This window comes from Taudactylus pleione, unplaced genomic scaffold (assembly GCF_031769625.1).
Source record: "Taudactylus pleione unplaced genomic scaffold, aTauple2 ptg000278l, whole genome shotgun sequence".
NCBI lineage: Eukaryota > Metazoa > Chordata > Amphibia > Anura > Myobatrachidae > Taudactylus > Taudactylus pleione.
In genome coordinates this window covers 607,080-627,264 of record NW_028284680.1, presented here as the reverse complement: position 1 = coordinate 627,264, position 20,185 = coordinate 607,080, and the positions used below count along the sequence as shown (strand labels likewise).

General features: G+C 47.8%; 1 protein-coding gene across 1 annotated transcript in view; it reads left to right on the top strand.

Annotated features, from left to right (window-relative positions):
* LOC148513469 (uncharacterized) overlaps positions 1-20,185 on the top strand; it is a 466,228-nt gene that overhangs the window by 43,958 nt on the left and 402,085 nt on the right. The window contains exons 15-24 of the mRNA XM_088481822.1: positions 168-356; positions 464-589; positions 892-1,077; positions 1,344-1,538; positions 1,739-1,875; positions 1,969-2,137; positions 6,769-6,903; positions 16,060-16,212; positions 17,337-17,526; positions 17,608-17,748. Of these exons, the coding sequence (XP_088337948.1) occupies positions 168-356; positions 464-589; positions 892-1,077; positions 1,344-1,538; positions 1,739-1,875; positions 1,969-2,137; positions 6,769-6,903; positions 16,060-16,212; positions 17,337-17,526; positions 17,608-17,748 (1,621 nt within the window). The remainder of the gene's footprint in view (positions 1-167; positions 357-463; positions 590-891; positions 1,078-1,343; positions 1,539-1,738; positions 1,876-1,968; positions 2,138-6,768; positions 6,904-16,059; positions 16,213-17,336; positions 17,527-17,607; positions 17,749-20,185) is intronic.

Genomic DNA, 20,185 nt, shown 5'->3' with positions numbered 1-20,185 from the left:
GTCTCTTCTACCTGTTTAACAGATAAACGTCCCTCTGGCGCCTGAATAGGAGTTATTTCTTTTTGTCTCTTCATTGTGCTCAGATCATCATCATTATTTGCCCTGACTCTCTGTTACCAGTGTGAGAGGTTCTGCCTACCGCTAAGTCCCCTTCATGTGCTCTGTAGGACACCGGATCCTCCGCTTGTCTGCTCTGCCCCCCAGGACACTACTGCAATGAGTACCGGACCAGCAAGGAGCGCATGATGCAGCTGGCGTGCCCGGCAGGAAGGGTCTGTCCTAAAGGCATGGCGGTCTTTCCAGAGGAGGATGCCAGTATTTGCCCCCAGGGATACTACTGTCCCGAGGGAAGCGGTGTAAGGAACCACCTAAGAGTACAATCAGTGTATAAAGTTTGAGTGAGCTCCACAATGTGAGTCGGTGTCTTTTAGGTCATGTTCCTTAGGTTTTGTGTGTTTTGTAGGAACCCAAATCATGCCCAAATGGAACATATGGATATCAGCCAGGTCTAGAAGGACTAGAAGAATGTCTGCCATGCCCGGACGGGAATTACTGCTATCAGGAAGGACAGAGAGGGATCCCGAGTCCGGTGAGTGATGATACCGCTGTCCTGTGCGCTGTGGGGGGTCGTACCAGCAATTGTTAGTCAGTTGTAGCAGTTTCCTGTATCCTATAAACAGCCGCTAATATAGGAGTTATTGTACGTAGAAGAAATGATGAATCTATACAAATGTCATAAACTCTATAGGTTTTATATACGTATAGGAGATAATTATGCCAGAAAAGGCCGGGATATAACTGCTATAGTGGGCCAGGGGGCGGGGCGATCATTCCAAAATAATGTTCCCTGTGTCACATGTAGATATAACAGATCTGTTTTGTTCTCCTTAGAATGGGCTGTGCCCCCAGGGGTATCATTGCCCACCGGGCACAGGCTTTCCCCTGTCCTATCCCTGCCAGCCTGGATCCTATTGGAACATGACAAAGCTGGGTGTAAAGATACCAGTCTGCTTGCTGTGCCCTGCAGGCTTCTTCTGTGATATGCCATCCTTACTGACCCCTAAACCCTGCCCAGCTGTGAGTATGCCAACGTACCGCATTGGTGGTGATTTGCTACAATCAGTTGACATGTAAGTTCTCTATCTATGGTGTACGTAATTCTCCTACAGAAAGAAGCCTTTTAGGAGGACATTTGGTTGTGTGTTCTCCAGCTCTTCTCCCATCTCTCCGGCTGTACTAACTCAAAGCCATAATGTCCGCACCTCTCTCCTTTCCCTACCGCCTGAGGGCGCATAATATCTCCTGGACCCTCTTGTGTAACCTTTGCATCATTCCCTCCTCAGGGATTCTACTGTCAGCATGGCAGCTCTTATCCAGTGCCGTGCCCAGAGGGAACGTATGGTCCTCGTGAGGGGCTGTCCAGCGAGGCTGAGTGCCGGGCATGTAAAGCCGGTCAGTTCTGTTCTGGTGTGGGCCTCACAGCCGCCAGTGGTCACTGCCAGGAAGGGTTCTACTGCCCTGAAGGATCTACAAGCCCGGTATTAACCCAGCACAAACAGCATGTCACTGTGTGTGCCACATTCTTTATCATTAGTCACCGAATGGTGGCATGTGCCCAGCTGGCAGCTTCTGCCCCATAATCACAGTATTATACAGTATTGTACATGGCTGTAGCGTGTCTCCTGTGTGCGTTACCTGTTGCTTTTATTCCTTCCCCTCTCTCTATGTGCATACATAGTCACCCAATGGTGGTGTGTGCCCAGCTGGCAGCTTCTGCCCCGCAGGCTCAGGATGGCCAGTTCTGTGCCCTCCTGGCACCTATGGTAACCAGATTGGCATTGTGCACGTGAGCCAGTGCTTAACCTGCCCACCCCGGTAAGTGTGTTTTTAATGGTTTTTAAGTGTTCAGATAATAACGTATTACATGTCCCTTGCCAGACACATAGTGACCACCTCTATCCCACTCAGGATGTTCTGCGATGGACAAGGGGGCTCCGCTCCCACTGGAAACTGCACTCCTGGGTATTACTGCACAGCAGGTTCCAGCTCACCAGTTCAGCATGAGGTGACTCCAGGCTTCTTCTCCTCAGAGGGAGCTTTCCGACCTGAACCGTGTCCTCCGGGAACCTTCGGGCCTGTAAGTAGTGTTCTCCATTACTGCTCATGCATTTCTGCCAGTGTTTGCATTGTAAAGCTGGGCACATTACTAGTCCTGGATAAATCCCGCCACCATGGGAAGACGACCTTCAGGACTTCTATCTAGTAAGACTTCATTAAAACGACTTTAAAACATCATATTAAGATTTCACTATATGTCTGTCACAGGGCCTGATTCAGCAAGGAATGCAACTGCGAATGCAATAGCGATTACGCACGCAGTTCAACTGCGGTAGTATGCTAATCCATTGCGATCGCATTGCCGCCGCTTCACTACATAAGGACCCCCACTTTACCTTACTCACATCCGTAATGTTTAGCAAGACTGCGAAACCATCGGCACAATGGAGTACCATCGCAGCCTCACGCATACTTACACAGGCTCTGACCTTACTCAGGAATTACTAACCTCATCACACACAGTGATTACACAAGACTGAGACACCATCAGTAACATGGAGTACCATCACAGCCTCACACACATTTACACAAGCTCTGACCTTACTCAGGAATTACTAACCTCATCACACAGAGTGACTAGACAAGACTGAGACACCATCAGTAACATGGAGTACCATCACAGCCTCACACACACTTACACAGGCTCTGACCTTACTCAGGAATTACTAACCTCATCACACACAGTGATTACACAAGCCTGAGAAACCATCAGTAACATGGAGCACCATCACAGCCTCACACACACTTACACAGGCTCTGACCTTACTCAGGAATTACTAACCTCATCACACACAGTGATTACACAAGACTGAGACACCTTCAGTAACATGGAGTACTATCACAGCCTCACACACACTTACACAGGCTCGGACCTTACTCAGGAATTACTAACCTCATCGCACACAGTGACTAGACAAGACTGAGACACCATCAGTAACATGGAGTACCATCACAGCCTCACACACACTTACACAGGCTCTGACCTTACTCAGGAATTACTAACCTCATCACACACTGTGATTACACAAGACTGAGACACCATCAGTAACATGGAGTACCATCACAGCCTCACACACACTTACACAAGCTCTGACCTTACTCAGGAATTACTAACCTCATCACACACAGTGACTAGACAAGACTGAGACACCTTCAGTAACATTGAGTACCATCACAGTCTCACACACACTTACACAGGCTCTGACCTTACTCAGGAATTACTAACCTCATCACACGCAGTGACTACACAAGACTGAGAGACCATCAGTAACATGGAGTACCATCACAGCCTCACACACACTTACACAGGCTCTGACCTGTCTCAGGAAATACTAACCTCATCACACGCAGTGACTACACAAGACTGAGAAACCATCAGTAACATGGAGTACATCACAGCATCACCCATACTTACACAGGCTCTGACCTTACTCAGGAATTACTAACCTCATCACACACAGTGATTACACAAGCCTGAGAAACCATCAGTAACATGGAGCACCATCACAGCCTCACACACACTTACACAGGCTCTGACCTTACTCAGGAATTACTAACCTCATCACACACAGTGATTACACAAGACTGAGACACCGTCAGTAACATGGAGTACTATCACAGCCTCACACACACTTACACAGGCTCTGACCTTACTCAGGAATTACTAACCTCATCACACACAGTGATTACACAAGACTGAGACACCATCAGTAACATGGAGTACCATCGCAGCCTCACACACACTTACACAAGCTCTGACCTTACTCAGGAATTACTAACCTCATCACACACAGTGATTACACAAGACTGAGAGACCATCAGTAACATGGAGTACCATCACAGCCTCACACACACTTAACACAGACTCTGACCTTACTCAGGAATTACTAACCTCATCACACACAGTGACTAGACAAGACTGAGATACCATCAGTAACATGGAGTACCATCACAGCCTCACACACACTTACACAGGCTCTGACCTTACTCAGGAATTACTAACCTCATCACACGCAGTGATTACACAAGACTGAGACCCCATCAGTAACATGGAGTACCATCACAGCCTCACACACACTTACACAGGCTCTGACCTTACTCAGGAATTACTAACCTCATCACACACAGTGACTACACAAGACTGAGAGACCATCAGTAACATGGAGTACCATCACAGCCTCACACACACTTACACAGGCTCTGACCTGTCTCAGGAAATACTAACCTCATCACACGCAGTGACTACACAAGACTGAGAAACCATCAATAACATGGAGTACATCACAGCATCACACATACTTACACAGGCTCTGACCTTACTCAGGAATTACTAACCTCATCACACACAGTGATTACACAAGCCTGAGAAACCATCGGTAACATGGAGCACCATCACAGCCTCACACACACTTACACAGGCTCTGACCTTACTCAGGAATTACTAACCTCATCACACACACTGATTACACAAGACTGAGACACCTTCAGTAACATGGAGTACTATCACAGCCTCACACACACTTACACAGGCTCTGACCTTACTCAGGAATTACTAACCTCATCACACACTGTGATTAAACAAGACTGAGACACCATCAGTAACATGGAGTACCATCACAGCCTCACACACACTTACACAAGCTCTGACCTTACTCAGGAATTACTAACCTCATCACACACAGTGACTAGACAAGACTGAGACACCATCAGTAACATGGAGTACCATCACAGCCTCACACACACTTACACAGGCTCTGACCTTACTCAGGAATTACTAACCTCATCACACGCAGTGACTACACAAGACTGAGAGACCATCAGTAACATGGAGTACCATCACAGCCTCACACACACTTACACAGGCTCTGACCTGTCTCAGGAAATACTAACCTCATCACACGCAGTGACTACACAAGACTGAGAAACCATCAATAACATGGAGTACATTACAGCCTCACACATACTTACACAGGCTCTGACCTTACTCAGGAATTACTAACCTCATCACACACAGTGATTACACAAGCCTGAGAAACCATCGGTAACATGGAGCTCCATCACAGCCTCACACTCACTTACACAGGCTCTGACCTTACTCAGGAATTACTAACCTCATCACACGCAGTGACTACACAAGACTGAGAAACCATCAATAACATGGAGTACATTACAGCCTCACACATACTTACACAGGCTCTGACCTTACTCAGGAATTACTAACCTCATCACACACAGTGATTACACAAGCCTGAGAAACCATCGGTAACATGGAGCTCCATCACAGCCTCACACACACTTACACAGGCTCTGACCTTACTCAGGAATTACTAACCTCATCACACACAGTGATTACACAAGACTGAGAAACCATCAGTAACATGGAGTACCATCACAGCCTCACACACACTTACACAAGCTCTGACCTTACTCAGGAATTAATAACCTCATCACACACAGTGACTAGACAAGACTGAGACACCATCAGTAACATGGAGTACCATCACATCCTCACACACACTTACACAGGCTCTGACCTTACTCAGGAAGTACTAACCTCATCACACACAGTGATTACACAAGACTGAACCATCAGTAACATGGAGTACCATCACACCCTCACACACACTTACACAGGCTCTGACCTTACTCAGGAATTACTAACCTCATCACACACAGTGATTACACAAGACTGAGAAACCATCAGTAACATGGAGTACCATCACAGCCTCACACACACTTACACAGGCTCTGACCTTACTCAGGAATTACTAACCTCATCACACACAGTGATTACACAAGACTGAGATACCATCAGTAACATGGAGTACCATCGCAACCTCACACACACTTACACGGGCTCTGACCTTACTCAGAAATTGCTAACTGCATACAGCATCGCAGTGGCTAACTTATGCACGCCCCTGCAACGGCGCTCAAACGCACTGGCACGCCTGCGTTTCCCCGACCACCCCCTCCGTCACTACCCCCAAATGGCACTTCCTGTCAATCACTCTGCGATGGGTCTGCGTAGTCACTGCTATCGCAGTCCCGATGGCAGCGATGCATGCGCAGTTCGCAACAATCGGACGATTGCGTGCGTATTAGCAACTGCGTTACTTCCTGAATCAGGCCCATAGTCGGCGACATTAGCCCTGCTGATTGCTCTACTGCAAGCCTGCCCCCTACAGTCACAATATTTGAATGCAGTTGCATTGTTCTGTAGTGGGAAAGACAATTGCTTTGGCTCGTGTTACGTTATTCTCTCCCATGCATTTATCACCCTCTCTGAAACCGTGTGCATTTTATTCTTACCAAGGCCAAATAATAGCAATCGTCATAGTTCTGTAGAATTCAGACGCCAAAGTCTCATTGCTTATAACAACAGAACGATACCCACCAGTCTTACACCTGTCGTCGCTCCTTCATTGTCCTGTTAAAGGTTTTATCTGCATCTTTTCCAACTGCTATAATTTTGGCTGAATAAAATCACTGGTGCTGAAACCATTTCCCATTGTCTGGTAACAGCAGCACCACAGACAATAGGGACACAGGGCTATGGCTAAGAGATCCATTCAATGACTTTTACACAGAAATGTATAATAACATTGATGCAAGTCTGTGTCTATATGACTTTACCTACCTATGGCGCAGCTTCCTGGTCAGTCGTCCTGCACGCAGTGTCCTCCCGGCAGCTTCTGCAACACAAGCAGCCTATCCCACCTCTCATGGTGTCTGCAAGGTCACTTCTGTCCTCCTGGAAGCATTGTTCCGTCACCTTGTCCTGCGGTAGGATATTAATAAAGTTTTTATGACACATCTGCTGTGTGTTTCTTGCTACAATATCTTATTTACAAGCTTATAATGTTTAGCTACCTAATAATAATATCATGAGTTATTATTGTCATCTGGGAACTTAGAAATAACTCTTTTTGTAATAAATGACGACTTTTTAATAGTATATCGGCTTTTCATTTGTATGTATTGTTGTTACTATGAATTTATGAGAACCGTACACCGGTTGAGTCTCCCATATCCAAAGTGCTTGGGACCAGGGGTGTTTTGGATAATGGAATATTCTGTATTTTGGAATAATTGCATACCATAATGAAATAACTTGGAAAAAGGACCCAAATATACACATAGAATGCATTTATGTGTTATATACACCTTATAAACACAGCCTGCAGGTCATTTTATACAATATTTTCAATAATTTTGTGGCTCAAAGTATGCGTACAGAAATGAAATTCATTTATGTTTCATATACACCCTATACACACAGCCTGAGGGTAATTTTATACAATATTTTTAATAATTTGTGCCTTAGACAAAGTTTGTGTACATTGGCCCTGATTCAGAGCCGGACGCTCTGACCAGAGCGCTCGCTCTGAATCAGGGCCCACCTCCATTAAAATGGAGCGTCCTCCTGGACGCTCGTATAGCTGTGGGTCACCACCCACAGCATATACAAGCGTCCAACAAGATGGTCGCGATGGTCTTGACCATCGCGACCATCGGACTTGCGAGTGAAACCCTGTGGTCGGGTTTCTCAACCGCAAGGCCAGGAGTGATTTTGGCCAAAATCACTCCCTCTGACATCACTAGTGATGGTAGGCGTTCCCATAGGAACACCTCGGTCTGGCAGGCACGCCCACCAAAGGGGGTGTGCTGTCAATAAACATCGACAGCACGCCTCCTTTGATGCGAGACTCCGAGCGAAGGAAAGTCCTTCGCTCGCCGGGTCTCGCGCATGCGCACGACGGAGCTCCCTCCGTTGTGCGCATGCGCAGTGGGGAACATCGACCCACTTGCGAGCGTACTGCCGCTCGCGAGTGGGTCTGAATGACCCCCATTGAACCATCAAAAATCAAAGGATCAATTATCTGAGTCATGCCAAAAATATTCCGTATTTCTGAATATTTGGATATGGGAGACTCAACCTGTATATATTTGTATATTTTTATTATATAAGAACTGGAATGCTGTAAATCTATTTATTTTATTTATTATCAGTTATTTATATAGCGCGCACACATTCCACAGCGCTGTACAGAGAGTATTTGGCCATTCACATCTGTCCCTGCCCCAGTGGAGCTTACAATCTTAGGGGTCTATTTACTAAGCAGTGTTAGGAGACAGAGTGAAAAGTGATAAGAAAGTGATAAGGTGCCAGCCAATCAGCTCCCAACTGTCATCTCACAGGCTGTGTTTGAAAAATGACAGTTGGGAGCTGATTGGCTGGCACCTTATCACTTTATTATCACTTTTCACTCTGTCTCCTAACACTGCTTAGTAAATAGTCCTCTATATTCCCAACCACACACACACTATGGTCAATTTTGTGGGGAGCAAATTAGCCTACCAGTATATTTTTGGAGTGTGGGAGGAAACCCACGCCAGCACAGGGAGAATATACAAACTCTGCACAGGTTGGGCCATGGTGGGAATCGAACCCATGACCTCAGTGCTGTGAGGCAGTAACACTAACCATTACACTGTCTGTGCTGTATATGTATAGTGATAGTTATGTGATTGTTTCTTATCCATGCAATGTTTGAGGAATCCGCTGCTGTGTGATCTCTGCAAGTCCTCAGAACACATGAACCCCATGTACTGTAGATGTGCGATTTCTTTCTTCTCACCATTTGGTTAAGATAAACTTTATTTTTGTATCCAACTGTAATCCAAGAGGATTGGTATAACCCTCCTGGTGCCTAACCCTAACCCTCCCTCTTGGTGCCTAACCCTAACCTTCCCTCCTGGTACCTAACCCTCCCTGCTGGTGCCTAACCCTAACCGTCCCTCCTAGTGCATAAGCCTAACCGTCCCTCCTAGTGCCTAACCCTAACCGTCCCTGCTGGTGCCTAACCCTAACCGTCCCTCCTAGTGCATAAGCCTAACCGTCCCTCCTAGTGCATAACCCTAACCGTCCCTCCTAGTGCATAACCCTAACCGTCCCTCCTGGTGCCTAACCCTAACCTTCCCTCCTGGTGCCTAACCCTAACCCTCCCTCCTGGTGCCTAACCCTCCCTCCTGGTGCCTAACCCTCCCTCCTGCTGCCTAACCCTAACACTCCCTCCTGGTACCTTACCCTAACCCTCCCTTCTGGTTCCTAACCCTCCCTCCTAGTGCCTAACCCTCCCTCCTGGTCCCTAATCCTAACCCTCCCTCCTGGTGCCTAACCCTCCCTCCTGGTGCCTAACCCTCCCTCCTGGTGCCTAACCCTATCCCCTCCCTCCTGGTACCTAACCCTAACCGTCCCTCCTAGTGCCTAACCCTAACCCTTCCTCCTGCTGCCTAACCCTAACACTCCCTCCTGGTGCCTAACCCTAACCCTCCCTTCTGGTTCCTAACCTTCCCTCCTAGTGCCTAACCCTCCCTACTGGTGCCTAACCCTAACCTTCCCTCCTGGTGCCTAACCCTAACCCTCCCTCCTGGTGCCTAACCCTAACCGTCCCCCCTAGTGCCTAACCCTAACCATCCCTCCTAGTGCCTAACCCTAACCCTCCCTCCTGGTGCCTAACCCTAACCCTCCCTCCTGGTGCCTAACCCTATCCCTCCCTCCTGGTGCCTAACCCTCCCACCTGGTGCCTAACCCTAACCCCACCTCCTGGTGCCTAACCCTAACCCCACCTCCTGGTGCCTAACCCTAACCCTCCCTCCTGGTGCCTAACCCTAACTGTCCCCCCTGGTGCCTAACCCTCCCTCCTGGTGCCTAACCCTAACCCTCCCTCCTGGTGCCTAACCCTAACCCCACTGTTACGTTCTGGGTTATTTGTGGACCCGGGGTGGTAGCAGGAGCGATCACAGAAGCAGATTTGTAAATAAAACTAGGATTTTTAATAAGTGCTCGAGTGGACATATAATGTGGCAGTAAATAAAAGTCCAGGAAAATATAAATGTGCACAAGAGTTCTGTGGTGGGAGCAAAAGGGTTAATGTCCAGGTAGAAACAATTAGAGCAGTCCAGGTGTGCAGGTAGTGAAACTGAAAATAAACAAGCCAGGTTTGCAGATAGTGAACTGAAGTGCAGGATGTCAGCAGGCTCAGGCACTCAGGTATGGGCAAGGGTGATGGAGGTAGCGGGGTAGTCCAGTGGGAACTAGGAGCTGACAGGCAGACTGGCAGACAGTGGATTCACAGGAACAGGAAAGCACAGAGAACTCCCTCTCAGCTAGGCTGAGATACACGTTGCACTGGCAAAGAAGGAAGGCACTGACCCTTCCTAAATACCCCATGCCGTGCTGTTTCTGGCCGGAGGGAACATGTGACTCACCAGAATTGGCCAGCCGCATCACATGGCCAGAAGGCAAGATGGCAGCGCCCATGCCAAACGGAATGGAGACGCCGCCAGGCCTTACCAGCGCAGAGTGACAACAGGCCTGCACAACAACGCGTGCAGCCAAAGCCCCCCGCCAGACACCAGCTCCGCCACCAGACAGCCCGCGCCACAATGACCTCACAGGTAACACTCGCCTAGCGCCATGCTGAAATACCCTGGCCGTGACAGTACCCCCCCCTTTTGGGGTGGCCTCAGGACACTCACCAGGCTTCTCCGGATGGGCAGAATGGAATCTCCTGATGAGCGTGGGAGCGTGGACATCACGAGCATCGGTCCAGAAACGTTCCTCTGGACCGTAACCTTTCCAGTCCAGCAAATACTGTAGATGACCTCTGCGTAGACGAGAGTCCAAGATCTGGGCGACCTCAAACTCAACTCCTCTCTCCGTCTGGACTCGAGGAGAAGCAGGTAGAGCACTATGGAATTTATTCAGGACCAGGGGCTTCAATAAGGAAATATGGAAGGAATTAGGGATTTTTAGGTATGGGGGTAACTGTAGACGATAGGCCACTGGATTAATGACTTCTGTTATGGAGAAGGGACCGATGAAGCGTGGTGCAAATTTCATAGAAGGAACCCTCAGACGAAGATTCCGGGTGGATAACCAGACCTGGCTTCCAACTTGCATGCGTGGAACTATTCTACGCTTCTTATCGGCCTGGGTCTTATAGCGAGAGGATGCCTTCAACAAATCAGACCGTACTTGAGTCCAGATGGCAGCAAAATTCTGCACCGTGCCCTCCACGGCCGGAACATCGAAAACAGGCAGGCTTTGGAATTCGGGAACACGAGGATGAAGGCCATATACAACCTGAAATGGCGTTTGGTTAGTTGACGAGTGGTAGGAAGCATTATGTGCAAACTCAGCCCACGGCAGCAAGGCAGCCCAATTGTCCTGGGAAGATGACATAAAAATTCTTAAGAAAGTCTCTAGATCTTGATTAACTCTCTCGGTGGAGCCGTTGCTTTGCGGATGGTAGGCCGTGGAAAAGTTTAACTTCACTTGAAGAACAGAACACAAAGCCCTCCAGAATTTTGCAGTAAACTGCACACCACGGTCAGAGACAATTTCAGCAGGAAGGCCGTGTAGACGAAATATGTGTTGGACAAACAACTGTGCCAGGTCAGGGGCAGAAGGTAACTTCTTCAACGGTATATAGTGGACCATCTTAGAAAATCGGTCTATTACAACCCAGATAGTGTTGAAACCTTGAGAGACTGGCAGGTCTGTGACGAAATCCATGGAGAGATGCGTCCATGGACGTGATGGAGTAGGTAATGGAAGCAATTCCCCAGCTGGAGCTTGTCGTGATGATTTATGCTGGGCACAGGAGGAGCAGGAAGAGATAAACTCCATTATGTCTGCCTTCATAGAAGGCCACCAATAGTGTCTTTTCAGGAACTCCAAGGTGTTCCGAGTGCCTGAGTGCCCTGCGAAGCGAGAGGAATGTGCCCAAGTGAGAAGCTGCTTCCTTAATTCCGGGGCCACAAATGATTTTCCCGTAGGAGGCTGAAGTTGTAATGCGGCGAAAACTCTTGATTCCAAGACAGGGGTATTGCTTTGATTTTCAGATTGATCATCACAGAGGAGAGATCTCGATAGGGCATCAGCCTTCTGATTAAGTGCTCCAGACCGAAAGGTCAGGGTGAACTGAAACCTGGCAAAGAATATTGCCCAGCGGGCCAAACGAGGACTCACACATTGGAGGTTTTTGAGAAATAGGAGATTTCTATGGTCCGTAAATACAGTAAATGGAAACTTGGCGCCTTCTAGCAAGTATCTCCATTCTTTCAACGCCAACTTTACAGCTAGTAGTTCTTGCTCACCTATGGCGTAGTTCCTTTCGGCAGGAGAGAATTTTTTAGAAAAGAACCCACACGGATGGACTCGGTTGTCCTCATAACGTTGAGACAAGACTGCTCCCACAGCTTCAGATGATGCATCTACTTCCAACAAAAAAGGCCTGTCCAGATCTGGTTGTCGAAGGATTGGTGCTGAGATGAAGGCCTGTTTTAGAACATGAAAGGCAGACTCTGCCTCAGGTGACCATTGGGCAGGATTAGCACCTTTGCGGGTCAAGGCTGTAATGGAAGCCAGCAGTGTAGAAAATACCTTAATGAAGCGTCTATAATAATTGGCGAAGCCCAACAATCTCTGGATGGCCTTCAGTGTCTGAGGTCGGGTCCAATCCAGAATTGCTTGTACCTTCTTGGGGTCCATTTCTAAACTGGAGCCAGATATTACATAGCCGAGAAAAGGTACACTGGGCACTCCAAAGACGCACTTCTCCAGTTTGCAGTAAAGGTGGTTTTCTCTCAAACGGGTCAGGACCTCCTTAACATGTTCTTGATGTTTAGCCACAGAGGGTGAAAAAATCAGTATGTCATCCAGATAGACAACAACCGAAACATATAATAGATCCCGGAAAATCTCATTAACAAAACTTTGAAAGACAGCAGGGGCGTTACATAATCCAAAAGGCATTACTAAATACTCGAAATGTCCATCTCTGGTATTAAAAGCGGTCTTCCATTCATCGTCAGCTCGGATACGAATGAGGTTGTAAGCCCCTCTTAGATCTAATTTAGAAAAAATGACAGAGCCCTTGACCCTATCAAACAACTCAGTAATCAGGGGAAGAGGGTATCGATTTTTTACAGTAATGTCATTAAGGCCTCGATAATCGATACATGGTCTTAGACCACCGTCCTTCTTGCCAACGAAGAAAAACCCAGCTCCGGCAGGTGAAGTAGAGGGGCGGATGAACCCCTTTGCCAGGTTGTCCCGGATGTACTCGGTCATGGCTTGAGTCTCAGGCAAGGACAGCGGATAGGTACGACCACGAGGTGGCATCTTATCAGGTATCAATTCAATTGGACAGTCCCATTCCCTATGAGGGGGTAAGATATTTGCTTGTTGTTCAGAAAAAACGTCGGCAAACATCTGATATTCCTTGGGAATGGCAGAAGAAACTAATGAAACTGTCTTTCTCACAGGTCGAATTTTTGGAAGACAGGATTTCTGACAGTCCATACCCCATGACAGAATCTGCATAGAACTCCAATCAATCTTGGGATTATGTTTACGTAACCAGGGTAGACCAAGAACAATTTCTTGAGAGGCCTCTGATATCACCAGGAATTTTAAGGACTCAGAATGAAGTGCCCCAATTCGGACCAATACAGGTTGAGTCTCTTTGGTGACTATCCCGTTAGTCAGAGGGCGTCCGTCTATCGAGGTCAGAGAGATAGCATGGTTGAGAGTCAAACAAGGTATCTGAAATTTATCAATGAAACTAGACGTTATGAAATTTCCGGCTGCTCCTGAGTCGATTAGAACAGTAGCAAAGACAGGTTTGGGTTTAAGATCCAAGGCTAGGGTAATCGTGAAATCTTTAATTTTTGGAGACGGGTTCATAACTCCTAACTTGATGTCTCCAGGGTCAGTTAGGATTTGGCATTTCCCGGTTTACGGGGACAGGAGATCAGCAGGTGACCAGACTCTCCGCAGTACAGACAGAGGTCCTTTTGCATTCTTCTCTGACGTTCTTCTTTGGAGAGGTATGTAAGATTCACCTGCATAGGCTCCTCTTCTGTGGGAGAAGGAATGGGACGGGTAGAAATGGAGGGGGTAAATGACCTTTGCCGGTCAGTTCTGTTTTTTTCAGCCTGACATTCCCTGAAGCGTAGGTCAACTTTGATACACAATGAAATCATGTCGTTCAGATTAGTAGGAAGCTCTCGAGTGACTAGATCATCCTTTAGTCGGTCTGACAACCCATGCCAGAAGGCCGAGGTGAGGGCTTCCTCATTCCATTTGAGCTCTGATGCTAAAATTTGAAATTGCACGGCATATTGACTGACAGGACGGACCCCTTGTCTCAGTGTCATGATGTTTGATGATGCTGATACAGTACGCCCAGGTTCATCGAAAATCCTCCTGAAGGATGACACAAAGCCTGCGTAATTATCCAGCAGTGGATCTGAGCGCTCCCAGAGAGGGGAAGCCCATTCCAAGGCCTGGCCGGATAACAGAGAGACTATATAAGCCACTTTAGTTCTTGCAGTTGGAAAGTTGTCAGGCTGCAGGGTAAAATGTATGTCACACTGATTTAGGAATCCTCGGCAGAGTTTAGGATTGCCGTCAAATTTATTTGGTAAAGGAAGACGTAAGCGGGGAGATGATCTGCCTCCTGTATTCCCAGACGCTGATGCGGATGTAGTTGCTGGTACTTCAGGGGTAGAAAAGGAAGTTTGCAAACTATCCTGTCGCTTGGACATCTCTTGCAGCAATTTAGCCATCTGATGCTGCATGTTTTCCAGATTTTCTAATCGACCAGAAATGCACCTGAACAAATCCACTCCTGACTCCTGATCCGTGGCCGGCTCCATGTGGCCAGTGCAAACTGTTACGTTCTGGGTTATTTGTGGACCCGGGGTGGTAGCAGGAGCGATCACAGAAGCAGATTTGTAAATAAAACTAGGATTTTTAATAAGTGCTCGAGTGGACATATAATGTGGCAGTAAATAAAAGTCCAGGAAAATATAAATGTGCACAAGAGTTCTGTGGTGGGAGCAAAAGGGTTAATGTCCAGGTACAAACAATTAGAGCAGTCCAGGTGTGCAGGTAGTGAAACTGAAAATAAACAAGCCAGGTTTGCAGATAGTGAACTGAAGTGCAGGATGTCAGCAGGCTCAGGCACTCAGGTATGGGCAAGGGTGATGGAGGTAGCGGGGTAGTCCAGTGGGAACTAGGAGCTGACAGGCAGACTGGCAGACAGCGGATTCACAGGAACAGGAAAGCACAGAGAACTCCCTCTCAGCTAGGCTGAGATACACGTTGCACTGGCAAAGAAGGAAGGCACTGACCCTTCCTAAATACCCCATGCCGTGCTGTTACTGGCCGGAGGGAACATGTGACTCACCAGGATTGGCCAGCCGCATCACATGGCCAGAAGGCAAGATGGCAGCGCCCATGCCAAACGGAATGGAGACGCCGCCAGGCCTTACCAGCGCAGAGTGACAACAGGCCCGCACAACAACGCGTGCAGCCAAAGCCCCCCGCCAGACACCAGCTCCGCCACCAGACAGCCCGCGCCACAATGACCTCACAGGTAACACTCGCCTAGCGCCATGCTGAAATACCCTGGCCGTGACACCCACCTCCTGGTGCCTAACCATTGGGGTCAATAGCCTAACTATAAATATCCCTCATAGTGCCTAACCCACCGGTAAGTGCCTAACCCTAAAAAAAGAAGTAGAGCATTTTGTGTCGTCCATTTTAGTGTTGACCTATTGACCTTTTGTACCTGTCTGTCTTCATTCATGTCTACCTTTTGTGTGTCGACTTTTTGTCCCTGTCAACCTTTTGCCTACCATGTGGTGTCTATCTAGACACCTTATTAATGTAGATCTATTGACTGGAACCCAAACCCAAGGGGAACCTTCTCTGTCTTTAGGAAATAGGATGCTACAAGGTGCTCATCCCTAATCCTAAGTAATGCTGCAGTATTCCCCCGGATTATGATGTACCTGCCACAGCCATGCCCATGTGTTGTTGTTATAGATGTGAACAGAACAGTATGTTTTCCTTTGTTCTAGGGCACTTTTTCTAATGCTTCTGGCAACGTAGCCGCTGATGACTGTGAGCTATGCCCTCTGGGTATGTACTGCAGCCGCCCGGGTTTGGCCCAGCCTGAAGGATACTGCCAAGAGGGGCACTACTGCACCCGTGGGTCCTATACCTCTGTCCCTGTAAGTGATATTGCCTGCAGTCTGCTGCTTTCCTGTAGCCTCACACATACAATACATGCTGATTTCCGTGTGGTCTCACACACACAGTACATGCTGATTTCCGTGTGGTCTCACACATACAGTACATGCTGATTTCTGTGGTCTCACACATACAGTACATGCTGATTTCCGGTGGTCTCACACATACAGTACATGCTGATTTCCGGTGGTGTCACACATACAGTACATGCTGATTTCCGGTGGTCTCACACATACAATACATGCTGATTTCCGGTGGTCTCACACATACAGTACATGCTGATTTCCGGTGGTCTCACACATACAGTACATGCTGATTTCCGGTGGTCTCACACACACAGTACATGCTGATTTCTGTGGTCTCACACATACAGTACATGCTGATTTCCTGTGGTCTCACACATACAGCACATGCTGATTTCCGGTGGTCTCACACATACAGTACATGCTGATTTCTGTGGTCTCACACATACAGTACATGCTGATTTCTGTGGTCTCACACACACAGTACATGCTGATTTCCGGTGGTCTCACACATACAGTACATGCTGATTTCCGGTGGTCTCACACATACAGTACATGCTGATTTCCGGTGGTCTCACACATACAGTACATGCTGATTTCCTGTGGTCTCACACATACAGTACATGCTGATTTCCGGTGGTCTCACACATACAGTACATGCTGATTTCCGGTGGTCTCACACATACAGTACATGCTGATTTCTGTGGTCTCACACATACAGTACATGCTGATTTCCGGTGGTCTCACACATACAGTACATGCTGATTTCCTGTGGTCTCACACATACAGTACATGCTGATTTCTGTGGTCTCACACATACAGTACATGCTGATTTCCTGTGGTCTCACACACACAGTACATGCTGATTTCCGGTGGTCTCACACACACAGTACATGCTGATTTCCTGTGGTCTCACACACACAGTACATGCTGATTTCCGGTGGTCTCACACATACAGTACATGCTGATTTCCTGTGGTCTCACACATACAGTACATGCTGATTTCCGGTGGTCTCACACATACAGTACATGCTGATTTCCGGTGGTCTCACACATACAGTACATGCTGATTTCCTGCACAGGTGGATCTACCATTTGGGGACATATGCCCAGCCGGACACTTCTGTTATAAAGGAATGAGGCAAGCCTGCCCAAAGGGCACGTGGAATGGTCACAGAGGAGCCGTGAGCAAATCCTGGTGTTTGCCATGCCCTCCAGGGTCCTACTGTGATGCACCTGGGCTGGCAGAGCCGGGTGGAGAGTGTCACACCGGTAGGTCGCAGGTTACATTTACTCAGTGGGTGAACATGTCTTTGTGCATAAGATAAACATTGTATGGTGTTTGTGCCGCAGGGTATTTTTGCCTGCTTGGTTCTTCAAGTCCAAGACCTCAAGATGCAATAACTGGAGACATCTGTCCTGCAAAGCATTTCTGCCCTGAAGGCTCGTCAGAGCCCACCCCATGTCCTGAAGGCACCTACAGTAATGTAACAGGTATGGCACACTTCAGAATCTGGGAGCCAGTGACAGTGTGTATTAGCACAAACTGGCGTTCTACTGTTTTCTCCCTGCGTATGACTGGCGCAAGCATTGTTCTTGTTCTATGAGATGAGTCCCGCAAATACAGCTTCATTTAGGATGCTGTATGTGACTGTGCATTTCAGCCTACGTGATCCCCTGAGTCCCTAATCTGCTTCTGTCAGGCTTTGGGTGTTACTAAAGCACTGGCACAATAAAAGCATTACTATATTGCAGAGGTTCTCAAGTTCGATCCTCAGGACCCCACAAAGGTCACATTTCCCAGGTCATCCAGCAGGTGCACAGGTGTATTCATTACTCACTGACACATTTCCCAGGTCACCGGGCAGGAGCACAGGTGTATTCATTACTCACTGACACATTTCTCAGGTCACCCAGCAGGTGCACAGGTGTAGTCATTACTCACTGACACATTTCCCAGGTCACCCAGCAGGTGCACAGGTGTATTCATTACTCACTGACACATTTCTCAGGTCACCTGGCAGGAGCACAGGTATAGTCATTACTCACTGACACATTTTAAAAAATCCACATGTGGAGCTAATTATGGCCCTCATTCAGAGCCGCTCGTTAACAGCAGTACGCTCGTTGCGTTCCGATGTTGAATAACCGCGCATGCGTCGGTGTAACACTGCGCATGTGCGTACTGCAGATTGCGAGTTTTTTTGGACTCGTTCCTAAAATAGCGTACAGGAAGTGACATGTCAAATGTGATTGACAGAACAGGACGTTTTAGGGTGTTGACGAGGGTGGAGATGGAAAAACGCAGGCGTGGCGAGGCGTTTTTGGGACGTACATACATTAGCAGATGCGAGCGTAAAATGTGTACGGACCGACTCCTACGTCACTGGATGATCCTCTTTCCCTTCCAAATGCTCGCACAGCTTAGGGTCTGGATTACTCAACCACATTGGCGATGGCCTTCTCCTCCGTCCCGGGACTCCACGATGTTGTTGCGATTAATCGCGGGAGGGCAGAAAAGCAATTAGTGTTGGATTGCGAACCGGCTTGGTATGTGTTTTGAAATCAGTTTTTTGGGATAGCACAAAACGTACGCAGGTGGAACTCAGAGCTGCTAATGTCAGGATGACACAGTCAATTTGCGTACTTTTGGGGGGGTTTATTTGGGCAGCAATTTGGTGGTTAGGACCTATTGTAACAATAATTTCATCATGTTTTCAGTTTCGCACCATTTTATTTGTGCCTCTTGAATTTGACGAATTATATGAATTTTTAAACGTTCCTTAAAGAGCCCTTTTTTTTTTTTTTGTTTTGGCCGAGTTTTTGCCTTTTGGCCCAGGATTAAATGTAACCCATTTGTACAATAATTTCACAATCCAATGTCATTGTTTAATTTCCAATTTATTGCTCAAACAAAAAAACTTATTTTAAAAATTTTGGGGACATCTTTTTTGCCCAAAGATATGTTCCCAAATCAAACAAATTGGCACAACATAACTGTTGACATAAACATACATCCAAAAAATAAAAACATTTCACAAGAAAGGAGAGGGAAGTTTTGACCCGAAAGGAATATGAGCCAATCACAGAAGGATTGTGGGAAAAGTCACCATTGCTGTCACCGTTTTTTCACCCGTTTGGATGGGGGAGGGAGGGCGCCAGACCGGGTCCGGGATGTCATCGGGCTGGCCTGTCCAGAGGCAGATGTTGTGGCCTTTGGACTAGGCACAGGGCTAGGCACATTTGGAGGATTGGCTGATGTTGTGCCAGAGGTGGAGGATCCTGATGTTCCGGCAGGAAGGAAGGTCGGCTCCACCATGTGCTGGCGAACGAGCTGCTCCAGGGCATTGGCGATGCGGATGTTGGCCCTGGTATTTTCCGCCAGGGCCTGACCAATGGTCTCGTTGGCCGCAGCATTTTGCTCCAGGGCCTCAGCCACCCGTAGCAGACTGGCGTCCATCCTCTGCAGAATCTCCGTATGGGAATCCGATTTGAAATTGAGTTCTGTGAGGAGGGCCACTGCCTGCGAGGGGGATTGTCCTGGACTGGCTTCTGCAGGGTCCTCAGCCGGATGTACTGGTTCCTCCCCTGCAGAGCCAGCAGAAATTCGGCGGCCAAGGCTCCCCTCTGGAGCAGACTCATCCGCCTGTGTCTCTGTTAGGAAAAAAGAGAAAAGCCTCACATTACAATCTACATATTGGCACAATAACATTTCAGAGTTGATGACATCCAAAGATTTACCTGGGACAACATGAGGAGCCGCAAAGTTTGGCATGTCCGTATCCATGTTGGACACGCCAAACACCTCCACAGGCTGCACACACCCCTGTGCCAGCTCTTCTAAATCCGTCAACTCCAATGACACGGGTGGGACCCCCACCTGTCCCCCTTGCATGCCTAGCCCTGTCCGCGAGTTTTTGCTTTAGGCGAT